General features: G+C 34.6%; 1 protein-coding gene across 4 annotated transcripts in view; it reads right to left on the bottom strand.

Moving 5' to 3' along the window:
• The window catches only part of LOC142349742 (uncharacterized), a 103,252-nt gene that overhangs the window by 42,650 nt on the left and 46,150 nt on the right, over positions 1 to 14,452 (bottom strand). For all 4 annotated transcript variants that reach the window (XM_075401484.1, XM_075401487.1, XM_075401488.1 and 1 more), the window contains exon 4: positions 1,203 to 1,816. In XM_075401484.1, the coding sequence (XP_075257599.1) occupies positions 1,203 to 1,816 (614 nt within the window). The remainder of the gene's footprint in view (positions 1 to 1,202; positions 1,817 to 14,452) is intronic.

Genomic DNA, 14,452 nt, shown 5'->3' with positions numbered 1-14,452 from the left:
ACGCAAATGACAGATCTCCATAGCTTTTTTGAGAAAAGAAAGAACCCTTTGAATGATTTCTCTGGATAGCTAATGTTTTCATATCATTAAAATTAATAGTTTTCGAAAAATATATAAATTTTAATTTCAATTCTTGTTCTCTTTTAATACTTGTTACCTAGTAGCATTTTGCAGCGGTTACATATGTCATTATCGTTGTTCAAAAACGGGCAGCTTTAAAAAAAATTATTTGGAATAGATTATGGTTTTAACAGCGTCGTCACCGTTTTCTAGCAAAGTTTAAGGAATTTTTGTGTTTCTCGTCTGAATTTGTTGTTTGTTTTTGTAGACGAACAAAATATTCCTGATAATGACAGATGTCAATGTATTCAAATTAAAGTATGAATGATAAAAAAAACTGTTTTAAACATTTCTGCTGATATTTACTGGTTTCCAATATTTGAAGTTTTTGTGTTCAAGAAAACAAACTTATTTTTTAATTTTCAAAAAATCTTACATATTGATCAAAAATGATGTGTATAAAACGATTGCCTCCAACTCTAATCACAAAGAATGGTATATAATGCTACATTAGTGGGCCGATAAAACCTGCCATTATTAAGACTACGAGACAAGACGGACAACAAAAGTCAAATAGTAACAACAAACATTTACATATAAAACTCAATGTATAGTTTTTGAAAAAAAACTACATAATAACAAAGAACCATTTTGTTCTTCTTTGGTCTACTTGTTACCGAATCTTATCAAGGACTAGTCCCATGCTTTTTTCTAGTGAAGTACAAAATAATTTGTTTTGTTTAGGTTCTTTGTTATTAGGTAATTTATAATTTGATAACTCTTTGTTATTAAGTAGTTACATAATTTCATGTTATTATGTAATTTTTCAAAAAACTAGACAATGAGTTTTGGACATAAATCTTTGTTGCTGCTATTTGATTTTTGTTGTTCGTCTTGTCTCGTAGTCTTAATAATGGCAGATCTCACCAGACCACTAATTTGGCATTATATACCATTCTAAGTGATTTGAGTTGGAGGCAATCTTTTTATACACATTATTTTGACCGATATGTGAGATTTTTTGAAAGTTTCCAATCTCTTCCTCATTTGGTTGACAATTAAGCCAAAATTTTGGATTAGCGGGGTCGGAACATTATGTTGAAACGCACATTACCGAGCCTCATTATTATTGTAATACTTACTTGATAAATCATCGCGTGTCAGATCTCTCATAGCCGTCATTTCTTGAAGTTGTTTTTTCAAGTCTAGAATAAGCGAATCTTTTTCTTTGATTGCTTTCAGTGAAAGCTCTCTCGCTTGTTCTAACTCGTCACGTGACTTGTTTCTCTCAGAAATCATTGTTTGTTGGAACTCGTTCTCCAATTCCCTTGTTGCTTTTTCGTGTTCCGACTTTTTATCGAGAAGTGACGACTTAAACTTCGTGTTCTCTTTGTTTAACAAGTCGGCTTTGCTTTCGAGATCTTTAATTTGTTTCAACTTCGTTTGAATTTCGGAGTTCAGTTTGGTAATTTGATCTTTCGATCGCTTTTCGCCGGTTTCCTTTTCTACCGACAATTTGTTCACTTGACTCCGCAGATCGGCAACTAAATTGTCAAGTTTATTTTTCATGTCGTCGAATTTTTTCACACTGTCGTTTTTCTCAGAGAGAAGCTCGTCGATTCGTTGTTTTTCGACCTCTTCTCGCATTTTTGTGATTTGGAGTTGATGGTCATTTTTGAGGGTTTCGATTTCTAGATCTTTCGCTTCCATGTTTGAAACGTTTTTCGCCTTTGCTCGTTCAATGTCTTCCTTCAACCTAAAATATTACTTTATGGAAAACGGCTAGAAAAAAGTCGCCAAAAAACCGGCAAATTTCTAACAGCATTTATGACAGAAAAAAATAAATTCGAGAGCATTCAGATGAACACTGACTACATTTCTGATAACTCTCTTCTCAGTTTAAAAAAAACTTAGAGAACGCCTCGCTTTTTGTCGAGGTAAAGATGAATGTGCTAGTTTTGAATTGCCTTTCTTTTTTAATTTGTTTAATAATTATTCTTACATATTGACAAGTATCTTTCTTTTCAGAAAGCAGTGGAACAAATTTCGAAAGATTAATATATGAAAAAAACGCGACTCGTAAGAGCAATCCCATTTTGCCTAATGGATATTGCTTCAGTCACTTTTTTTCAACCATTGAATTATTCAAAGTTTCATCTTCTCAATGAGAACATATGAGTAAAAACACTCAGAAAATATCAACTATGCTTTTCCACCATACTTTAAAAATTTAAAATTTAAATGGAATGCGCCCGCCTTTTGATCCACTTTTCATTGACCTGAAAATAGCAAAAAGTTTTTAAAAAACTGAGAAACAATGCACTATCAATTTTTCTCCCTAACTCAGTGAACACTTCCTATAAAAGGTATCGGAGAAAATAAAATTAGACAAAAAAATATTCTTCAAATCTAGAATCATGAAATGAAACTTAGAGCAGTCAATTCTCAAAGCTGGCAAAAAGAACGGAATGATCTAACCTCGGCACTGAAAGATCTGATAACAAAATATTTTTAAAATTGTCAAAACTCCGTACCTTCAGACCTCTGTTGAAATTAAAAAATATGCAACAAGTGATTCACTCACTGCAGGACTAAACAATTTTCAAGTCAAAACTGTTATCTGGGATATTAATTTGGTTTCTAGTTGCTCGCTCTGGTTTTGCCCCCTTTTCTTAGTTCAAACTTTGTTACAGGAATTTTGTTCTAATTAACAAAAATTACTCCGATCATATACCATCTGATAATACAAGCCTAGCAGTTTTGTAACTATTTATGCAATCGTTTGGTAATATTCACTTTAACTGAAACTTTACGCGTCTTCACTAATCAAGAAAAATAAATGAGTTTTAACAATGCAAAATTTTGCAGCTAAAAATTATAAAAAACTTTTCTGAAACAAAAACAGTTCTGTCGTGGTCTCGAGCACGAGTAACATGAATTTTATTACATTACTAATTGAATTCAAAATAGCCTAAAAGTACAACAATTCACAGGTATTTATAATTACAATATCAGTATGAAAAATTACAGAACCGTCTAGATATAGATAAACTGATATTGGTTAATTTACACCTTAAGTATAAACAAGTTTTTCCCCTTGCCGTATATGGCAAGTATTAGTGCAGTTTTTTGCACTTAAGACATTCTTCTCCTAGCCTGAGAACGTGTCATTGATATCTACAGGGAGGATCATCGGGTTGGTTTATGCCCATCACTGATGGTGGTAAAGTCGAGTTAATCGCTCAAATTTATGGTTTATGTGCACTGTAGTATGAACAAATTTGAAGCAACGATTCAGTTCAAATTAGTAGCTATTAAAAAATTTCACTTCAGCAACATCAGGTAAGAAAGATTTGTTTATATCGAAGTTTTAACTTAAACTCTAAGTTCTGATCTTTGCACTATATCGCATCCTGCCTACTTTTTCAAGCAGGTTTGTAAAGATAGCTTCTCCAAATCTTTCTGGCTGTTATTTATTTCTGGTTGAAGTTCTTGTGGCCCCTGAAGATTGTTCTCTTTCAGTCACTGAAGTTTCTTCATTGGAGTTAGGTGATGCCACGTCTATATTGTCCCTACTGTTCTCAGATTGTAAGCAGTTTGCTGATCAGTAGATTCAGTCTGGATGTCATCAGTTTCCTGCCGTCCAATTTGGTTGTCACTGACAATCACTGTCTTGTTTAAATTCTCTGATTTGATGAATGAAGCGTTCATTACTTTGTGTATTGTGAAGGTAGCTGGAACTGTTGACGATGTGCTCGTTGATTTGAAGAAGACTGGTTCACACAGATCAAAATCAGTGACTGCTGGAAGTCTCACTGTCCGTCCTAGTATTAGTTCCACAGGAGTTTTTCCCCGCATCTTGGAAGTATTGCGGTGTGTCATCAGAGCCCACTGTAGGATAGCGCCAAATGAAACATTCAGATTTGGACTCCAGGCATGAAATGCCCAAATCGATATTTGGACCATTTGCTCGGCAAGTCTATTTGCTATTGGATGGTAGATGGGTGACTCCATCTTTTTAATTCCCAGTGATTCACACAACTGTTTTAGGTCACCGCTTACGAGCTTGGGACCATTTTCTGATACTAACGTTTTTGGTATCCCAAATCTTGCAAAGGTTTGACTCAAGTACACATTCGTTGTTTGTGGGGTTCTACTTCCAGCTGGGAAAACTTCTGTTCAATATGATCCCTTGTTTACTATTCCTAAGATATACCTTGGTCCGTAACGGAACCCTCGTCCATATGGAGTCGTTCTAAAACTTCTGCTTCTTGCCAAGTAGATACTGTTTTCCCCAGGCTGGGCCTTTTTTCTTGATATTCCTTACTTAGCGAAGAACATCTTGAGTGTTGTCGATCCGCCATGCTACCATTCGGACTGTTGTTTCAGTTGAATTTTTGCCTTGGTGTGTCTCATGAGCTTTGGCCATTACCAAATGTCTTAGTTTGGGTGGAATGAAAGGCACAACTCCTCGAAAGATGATTCCGTTGTGGATAGTTAAGGTATCTTTCTGTTGTTCAAAACCTTTCTCTGCTTCTGAAAACTGTTTACAGTTTCCGATTTTTAGTCTTTTGATGACATCTTGGAAGAGTCGACTCGATCCCAGTTCAGTTACAATGTCTGACTGGGTCACCAGGTCGGATTGGACAAAACAGATATTGTCGAGAGCAAAGTACTGGAATGCATTTGTGACCTCACTTGGTTGCATTGGCTCTAGGATGCCCTGTCGCACCATCGTCTCAAGTTTGTCCTTGACCCTGTCTTGTAGAGGTAGAGGTATCTTTCTAGCTTTGCAGAACATCGGCTGTGATCCCGGTATGAGTTTCACATGCGCTTCGTATTCTTTGACAGCAGGTAATTTTCATCACACACTGTGTTGATGTCTTCTTGGGGTAATATATCTCTCCCAAGTAGTCCAAATTCTTTGTCGGATTGCACAACTGCATTTGTTGTTGCATATTGTTGCTTCCGTTCCATTCAAATCAAATGTTAGTGATCCCAGAAGGGTCAGTTCATTACCATCATAGGCCTCAGGACGTCTGATTTCCCATCTAACTGAGGTTAACCAAGCTCAGTCGAGAAGAAAGATGATATCACAGTACTATCAGCACCGGTCTCAAATCGCCTTTTTGTTTTCTGGCCTCTGATTGTAAGGTACTCCTCTGTCGCTGACATGTTAAACACATTTTCGCGTGTATAGTACATTCCCACATCCATTTCGGAAGATGTTTGAGCAGACAGCTTACCCTCTTCCCCGCAGAAGGTGTTGTGCTGGTCGTACTTACCTGACCTAGGCTGGGCTTTGTTTTTTTTGCACATTTTCGCAAAGTGCCCCGCCTTTTCACAGTTGTTACATTTCTTGTTCGAAGGCGGACACGGCTGGCTACTGTGTGCCTCCCCTCCACATCTATCGCACAAGTGACCCTTGCCTTTACTACCAGTGAAGTTTTCACTCGTTTTCTTGTAGGTCTTTTTGAAGTTGTATCCCAATTCTTCCTTTACCATAACCTGTTTATCAGCTGTTGAAGAACTCGCAAAAGCCATTGCTTGACTTCTGAACAGTAGACTTTCTGTCATTTCAAAAAGATTCAACGTTGGTTTAGCTTTGATGCCATCTAATAGACCTAAATTTGCCTTAAGGTTTCTCAAACCTGAGATAAACTTTATTTTTACCAACTCCTCCTCGGGATTGGACAGTATTTTTAGTGTCTCGAAGCCACAATAGCGTACTTCGTCTCTTAAGCACGCTAGAAAATCATCAAACGGTTCTCCAACGCCGTGGAAAACGGACAAAAATTTAACCCTTTCTGCCAATATAACTCTCTTTTTGGAGAAATATAGTTTTGAATTACTAGTCTGATCCCCTTAAAAGGAGTGTCTAATAATTTCTGAGTGCTCATAAGGCTCCTAAGTTTCAGGCGTGCGTTTTGTCAGCGCATACTAAGAAAAAGATTCGTTACCTGTAGGTCCGATATTGTACCGTCGGTGTTCATTTTATCTTCTTTCTTCCCTGCGCGACATTTCGCCGCAAAAGACACAATCCACGCAGTACAAGATTCAGTAATTGGCAGGTCAAAAATTTGTCCGTCGATCACTGGTCTGGACACCATTGTCATCGTCTCGAGCACGAGTTACAAGAATTTTATTACTTTACTAATTGAATTCAAAATAGCTTAAAAGTACAACAATTCACAGGTATTTATAGTTACTATCAGTATAAAAAATTACAGAACCGTCTAGACATAGCTAAACTGATATTGGTTAATTTACACCTTAAGTATGAACAAGTTTTCCTTCTTGCCGTATATGGCAAGTATTAGTGCAAATTTTTTGCAATTAAGACATTGTTCTCTTAGCCTGAGAACGTGTCATTGATATCTACAGGGAGGATCATCGGGTTGGTTTATGGCTATCACTGATGGTGGGAAGGTCGAGTTAATTGCTCAAATTTATGGTTTATGTGCACTGATAAACTTGTGGTATGAACAAATTTGAAGCAACGATTCAGTTCAAATTAGTAGCTATTAAATAAACTTACTTCAGCAACATCAGGTAAGAAAGATTTGTTTATATCGAAATTTTAACTTTAACTCTAAGTTCTGGTCTTTGTGCTATCTCACAAAGTTATTAATTGTCATTTGCGCCCATTTTTAACAAATTCATCGTAAAAATGAAATGAAAAACGCCGCACTTTTATTACTTCATTCTTAAAATTAGAACTTTTTATTGTTTTTTGTTGTTTTCTTTTTTATATTTATTGTGTGTCTCTGCCAAATAATGGTAGGGTAAGTTATCGATTAATATAATTTTTAAAACATTTTTGAAAAACAAATTGTGAAGTCATGTTTTAGCATTTGGAAAAATTTAATTTTTTGAGTTTCTGCATTTATTGTCCTCAGGTCTGTGTCTATGTAAATGTATTTCTTTTCCGCATATTCTACCAGTTGTTAGAATAAATTCCTTCCTATTGTAAGGTCTTTTGTCAGTAGTGGTCTTGGAGTCGCAGTTTGTCAAGAAGCAGTTCTTTCACATTTTATTAAATCAGTTTTCATTAATTTTGGTTTTCCCCATGGTATTTTTTCATTTAGTTTTTAAAAAGGATTAGTATAATTTGATGTGAAGTTCACTTTCGTTGCATACTTTTTTTTCGTTTTAAGCATCTCGCAATAATTTTTTTCACAAATTGACCTACAGCTTTTCTATAGGCAATTTACTGACACTGACACGGCACGGCGCTTGGAAATTTTACGAATTTGAATTTCTTTTCAGTTTCTTTTTCTTTTATAATTGTTGTTTAGCTTGTTTATAGCAGACGGTGGATTGGTCACAAATTAAGCGCAAGATCTGTTATTCAATTTTCTGCGAATAATTCTTGAGAAGCGGCTTTTTAGCTTCTTGTAGGGAACTTTGTGAAAGAATGTTTGACTTTTTTCTTTCCTTTGCAATCCATTTCCTACTTTTCTAATGCATACCTTGTTTCTGTTGTTTTTTCTATCAGTTGATAGTCTTTTATAGAACATAAACTTTCGATGTCAAAAGTTCAGGCAACTAGTATTTTTGGAGTCGCAGCTAGAGAAGACTTTTTATCGGATATTCCATCAGTCTTATTTCTATTTAATATCTACTTTGAATCGGTTCCGGAGTCTTCCGGCTAAGCTTTTTTCGTTAATTTTACCTAATAGATAGAGTACTAATCATTTATTTTAGTCAATTTTGACACCCCAATTGTTTTTATTTTCGAGAGTAACATTTCAAAATTTTTTCCTAACAGTTAAATCCTCCGAAATCTTGACTAAGGCTCCTAGGAAAACATCTTTGCTCGGGTCTCCGAGTAAGAAAACTGACATTAAGGAAAGTACAGCAATTAATTTTAAAAAGAGTTATTGATCTTTAGTTTCAAATTTTCAACTTCAGTTAAATCAATCGTGGCAAATTTAATACCCATATTTCTGATTTAATAGGCCCGCATATTTCTCAGAAATAGCAGGCTTTCATTTTATGGATCTTTTCTGTTTTTGCCCCCCCAGTCCTATATAACCAGGCTGTTTGCACCCCCCAAATATGTACTTTTTTGTCCTTAGAGATCCTTCAATTTAGGCACAATAACGTGCCGGCACCAGCACAAGATTGGATGGATTTTTGTTTCCGGTTATCAAAAAAATTAGTGTCATAAAGCCAATCCTATGGAATATAAGCGCAAAAATAGTAAAATGACGCATTATTCTTTGTCTGCTTACATTATAAGCAAAATTCAATTACCGTATACGTCTTAATTTCAAAACTTCGCTGCATAATTAAATTGTAAATGCCGTTTGTGCGTAATTGTATGTAATTGTATAAAATCCAAACAATATGCTATAACATGCGTAAGTGGGGGGTGCAAATGGACGTGGGGGGGCAAAAACAGAAAAGATCCCATTTTATTAGTTCTACTTTCACATTAGGCTAGTTCCAATTTAATATAATTGCTTGCAGTAACTAGGCTAAAACTGAACCTGCAATTATCTGGTGGGTCTATCACAATATTGTGACGCCCAGTTCTTTATAGTGTAAAGCTGTATATAGAATTAGTTCTTTAGTTAAGTATGGTTTATAAATTAGATGAATTGCAATTCGGCTTAGTTCTACTTTTGCAAACAGTTATGATTATTCACACCTATATGTAAAATCAACTAAGAACTGATTCTGTCTCGGATAGCCGAAATTGAGATTTCCTCCGTTTCAGCCGATAATTTCTATGCTATTGAAATAATTTGCTCTGGTTTTACATTTAAAATAAAAGCGTTTATTTTTTAGCACAGATCAAAAGTGTTTAATAAGATTTAATACATCCTTTTTCAAAATTAAAATGCAACCTCCTCTTAATGATTTTGAACCAAATTTTCCCTTGGATAAAGGGAATCGAATTTGTGACCACATCTGCTAAGTGATACATAATTTAACACTTTGTTCAAATCGTCTGTATGAACAAAAGGTATCTTTAATACGAACGGCCTTGAACTGGGAATCTACACATGAAATAAATTTGTATTCATGCTTGGAAAGAATATGAACGCATGAAATGCGCATTTAATAATTGATGTTCAAATTTCAACTCCAGACATCAAAGCAACTAAAACACACTTAGGCCCAGACAGAACAAATACATGTTTACATGTAATGAAAATAAAAACGAATTATTATTTTAGCACTGATTTTATAATACACTATGTTTTACTATACCGAAACTAAAACGCAGAATGTATTGATTTATAACCGTCTGTAAAAAAGAAAACGGCAAAATAATACGTGTAAATGCTAAAAAAACTAATGTTATGGCGTTTGTATATTGTTTCATGGTTAAACTGTTAGCGGTATATTTGAATACGACTGCAAAGCCGTAAAAAGATAGCATTTTCTCAAACCGATACAAGCTTTTCAAGTACTGAGTATGCATGGCAGTACATAATAAAATAATCTCAAAACTTGCTATAAAACGACCATGTTAAAAAAAGAATATAACTGGCTGCATATTTATGAGCAGCGAGGTACACTTTCTTTAAGTACTGCTTTTTTATTTTCTTTGGCTAGAAGAAAAGTCTTGAATTTATGTGATCAGGCGTGATAAAATAGTAGCACCAGCTGGTGATTCAGGCCTCTTTGAAACTCTACATTTGAGAGACATAAAATTTAAATTTAAACAGATTGGTAGAAATGATCTTCCATAGCAAAAAAGCAAAAATTTTATCACAATGAAAGTAGTCACGAAGAAAGAAGTATAGGAGTAGGGGGGGGGGGGGGGGGGGGGGGGGGTGCGGAATGGATCAGGAAAAGTAAAAGTCGGCATTTGGCATTTCGCATTAAAAGAGGCGGCATAATGTTTGAAGGAACATTTTGAAGAAACTATAAAAAAAAAGTTAAAGGCGGTATTTTGTGACAACACATGAAAAAGTAGTAGTTAAAAAAAACAAATGAGCGACAAGTTGACGACTTCGGGTGCAGCCGCAGTTGAACTACTCGGGTTGGACTTCCACCAGTAACAAACACAACTAAGATCATTTGTGGTTCCATGTCAGACAAAAAATTTTGCTATGATCTTGTAATATTTTCCAAAATTCAAACGAGCTTACTAAGAAATGTAAAGCAAGGCAGCTCTCCTGGAAATTAATCTTTCCGAGACCTAATATTTACAAAAATTGCCATCTGCTAGAGCAGGGGAAAGTTTGTCTTAAAAGCGCTTTTTTTAGCTATTTATGGATACCGGTATATTTTTAACTCCGTGTGTAGGATTTTCTCAGTGCTTGTTACAATCACTCCAACAAAAAATAAACGGGATATTTGATAAGCTACCTTATCTATAGGTTACTATAATTCTCAATGTAGCGCGCATAAGACTTGCCAAATACTAATTTAATTACTTGGATTTCTGAAAAAAAAGTTAGGAATGAAATAAAATTAATTAGGAAAGGTTGGGAAGGACGGAGCACAATTATAGAGAATGTATATGCCTTATCATACTAGTGAATGATTAAAATTTCATGTTGAGTGGTTTGAATGGTTAAAATTAAAATCTGATGATCAGAATCAACAGAGTAATTACACTCTAAAAAATGTCTATGTGACTTTACCTGCAACGTTTGCAGGTAAGCAAAATTGCGGGTAATATTACTTGCAAAATGACCTGCAAAAATATGATAATATTACTTAGAATTTACTTAGAATACGTTACCTAGAATTTACCTGCAAACACAAACAACAATATTATATTAAGTATGTACATTTTGACGTGAAAAAAAAACATTCAAAAACTCCGGTTGAAGTTTGCAATATTATTCCTCAGTGGACGATTAGAAGGATACAAAGTAAGTCCGAGCAGAAAACTAGAAAATTTCAGCAGGAAATTATACCCCATTAGCTGCAATCACTGCTGTCGGTAAATAGTTTTTGACATGCTCCACTCGATTTTTTATCATTGTTTGTATGGTTAAAATTGAGAAAATTAAGTGGTGAAGCAAATTTTGAAAACAGAACTCCAAATTTCCTCGGTATTTTCACCTGCTGTTATATACGCTGCTGACGTAGTTCCTGCTAAGTGGAGCAGAAGGAAAATCGCTGCTTAGTTCAAAAAAAATTGAGGGAGAGAGAGAGAGAGGGGGGGGGGGAGAAGGCGGCTTAAGCTGTGCTCGTTTTTGACTGTTTCTGATTTCCTTCAAGTAGCAACCTTTAGGCTCATATGTTTTAAACTGACTCAAAACAAACAAATAAAACTTTGAGGTCTAAAAAGTTTCCTATGACTGGGCAAAAACACGAACACATATAAGAACTCCCTATTAAATTCCAATTTTGTAAATGAAATTTTAATTATGCAGAAAAACTCCATCGGCAATTGACGAATATGTAAAAACTGCAGCCTCCTTACCGTAAATTCGAAATGCTAGACAATAATGGAAAATTTTCCGTGGCTTGCCATGGGAGCAAATATTGATAATTCTTAAGTGTTTATTTAACTAAGTAACTTTGTTATATCTCTTTATTTGTGTTTTTAAGGTTTTAGAGCTTTTTATGCGGCATCATGTCAATATTTAATCCTCCGTGATTACTAAAGTCCAAAAAGTCAATGTTTATAATTAATGTTTGATTTCTTGTGGTGTAATCAAAGGATTGCAACACAAAAAGACACTGAACACGGATTACGAATACACAGCCGACAGAGTACCGGAAAGAACTGCCTCGAAAATTGTAGAATTTGAACTTTATAATCAAAATTGTTAGAACTGCTGGACTGCTAAAGAGAGAATACTTCTTTTTCTCAAAATCTCAGAATAATATTTTAGCCTCAAATAGAACAGTTACGTGCCAGTACATAGTAAATCATGAGTGAAAAATAAGGCAAATGAATTTTGGGGCTTGCAAATAGAATGCACCCACTAAGCTGGGGGCACAAACACAATAGATCTCCAAATCCTTTTTGAGACAAAAAACCGTGAATAGATTAATAATAATCGCACCAATCAACTCAAGGCTGTCAACAAACCTACAATCTTTAAAATGCGTTTGGATGCTAGGAAAATTGCAGGACTTATTTCTGGAGCTTTTCTGTGTTATATGCCTTTATTATGCAAAAATCTTGAGACCGTTTGAAGTTTTAACTCTGCAACTGATGCGTGTGGCATTTTCAATGTCAGACGTGAATTGTCTTGAGTGAAATTTCACGAATGACATTGACATTTCAATTTTTATAACTGTCACGGCGAATAATTTTTCATGTAATGGGAGGACAACGTTTTTTTTAAACTAAAAACATACTTTTTTATAATAATAATTTAGACATTTTGTGCACAAAAATTTTACTTGCGGCAAGCCACACTTTTTACCTTCAAACCAGCCGTACAAAATTGCCCAGTACTCAAAGTAACCAATAAATCCAAGTTTGCCAAAAATGTATCAAAGACAACGAAGAAAACTGAACGGAATGAGGCAGCGTTGTTTGAACAAAGCGAGAATTTTGCCTGAAGCATCTACTCAACAAAATTTTACATGGGATAAATATTCAGTATTACATCTCGATTATTGCAAGAAACTTGGTAACTGCTAGGAATTAGCAACAGCGGACAGTGGTCACAAACATGGAAAACGAAAAACTTGAAAATTTTAAAAGCAGTTTTAAGTTAACCGGACAGTTGTCTACCAATTTTTTTCAATTATGAAACATGAATTTGTGATTGGCTTCTGGTCTTAATTATTTTGAGTTTATTTGGACATAATGATTAGTTTTGTTTCGGTCAAATGCTTTCCAATCACGTAATATTGAAAATGTTTAATCAGATTTGTTTTTCTATACGCATAACTCCAATTTATGGTTCAGCTTGACACAAATATGCTCCTTTACCAGAGAAAAGGACTGCTGTTACTGTACTTGAGCTAGGTCTTCTACCAAAAACAACGCAAACAATAAAAATGGTGCAAAACGGACTAATTAAAAATTCCTAAAAAGTGTTTTTCTCCAATTTCTATTCAAATTATTTAAAAATTCGTTTTTATTGATCATAACATTGACAAAAACAAACAGTTTTCCCAAACTCTTATAAAGCCAAATAACGGAGTACAGAAGCCCTAAACTGAAAAGCCAATGCAAATTTGCAGCAACTTAATAAGTATCCACAAATTAAGTTTAATTTCAATTTTCGTTTTGAAAAATAGATCTATATATCTAAAGATATATCTGTAAAATTTTGGACTTCGGAAAAGAGATAAAAAAAGATATTTTAGCATCGTTAATTTTCCTGTTTACAGAAAAGTTGTGTGTGGAGAAATTGCCGGCTTTTAGACATTGTCTTATAATGAAAAACGGATTGCTAATGCTGATAGACGACGGATTGCTAATGCTCTACATACCCTAAAACGCTCGTATCTTAAGCCTGAGAGTTCTGTCATAGTCAGAGTTCTGGATCGGCTCCATAATTGTTGCTGTTTGCCCCGCATACTTACCTTGCCTCCAAAATCATACTAGTTTTCATCCTTTTTTGAAAAAAAATTATGACGACTGTGGTGACGATCAGAGAAATTAAACGATTTCTGGTTTAATTTCAAAAAGTTAATTGCTTTAAGCAATCACTCAACATAACGATATGTGTAGCATTAACAGTAATTTTTCATGTGTGTATTAAAGAAAACTGATTTGTTTTGAAATGAAATATTAAAAATTGTGGCGCCATGCTTCGTAAAAAAATGGAACTATTTGAGCATCGACCGTTTTGTTCATGAATAAACAAAAACGCGCGAAAATTTTAACAAGGAAGCTCGGCAATGCACGCTGGCGCATAATGTTGGACCCCGCACTTATCCACATTTTGACAAAGTTTTTTAACAAATAAGAAAGAGATAGGAAACTTTAGAAAAATTACCATTAGAAAACCATTGGCAAACAATTTAAAAAATTGTTGAAAACTGAAACCACTAAATGAATTAAATAACGCAGCATTGCATGACCGATAACACCTGTTATTAAAATTACTAGAACACACGACAAACAGCAATCAAAATAAAAAAAAACAGCCGGAAGAATTCCGGAAACGACTCGAAGGAGAAAATTGTCCGTACTTATGACTAAACAACTAGAACAACTATTGTGAACCCTGGCTGAACCTCCACAAACGTCATAAACAGTTTAAGGAAGAATAAAAACGGCATTCAAAAACAATTTGAACAAAAAAACTAAATGAATAAAAAAACATAATGAGTTGTTTTTAATAGTACAAGAAAACATAAAGCCGAGTAAATTTTCTTTGCAATTAGAGAAATCAAAAGCTCGCAAAACAAATGGCAAGTCACAATAGGCTAAGAAACTTGTCTAAGATTAATACAAAGAAAAACTCAAAAAAAATGGTTTGAAATTTTTCAATTTTCTAAGAAA

Source organism: Convolutriloba macropyga, chromosome 11, assembly GCF_964194025.1.
Source record: "Convolutriloba macropyga chromosome 11, txConMacr16.3, whole genome shotgun sequence".
Lineage (NCBI taxonomy): Eukaryota > Metazoa > Xenacoelomorpha > Acoela > Convolutidae > Convolutriloba > Convolutriloba macropyga.
Note: the sequence above shows the minus strand (reverse complement) of the source record. Positions and strands in the feature narration are given on the sequence as shown.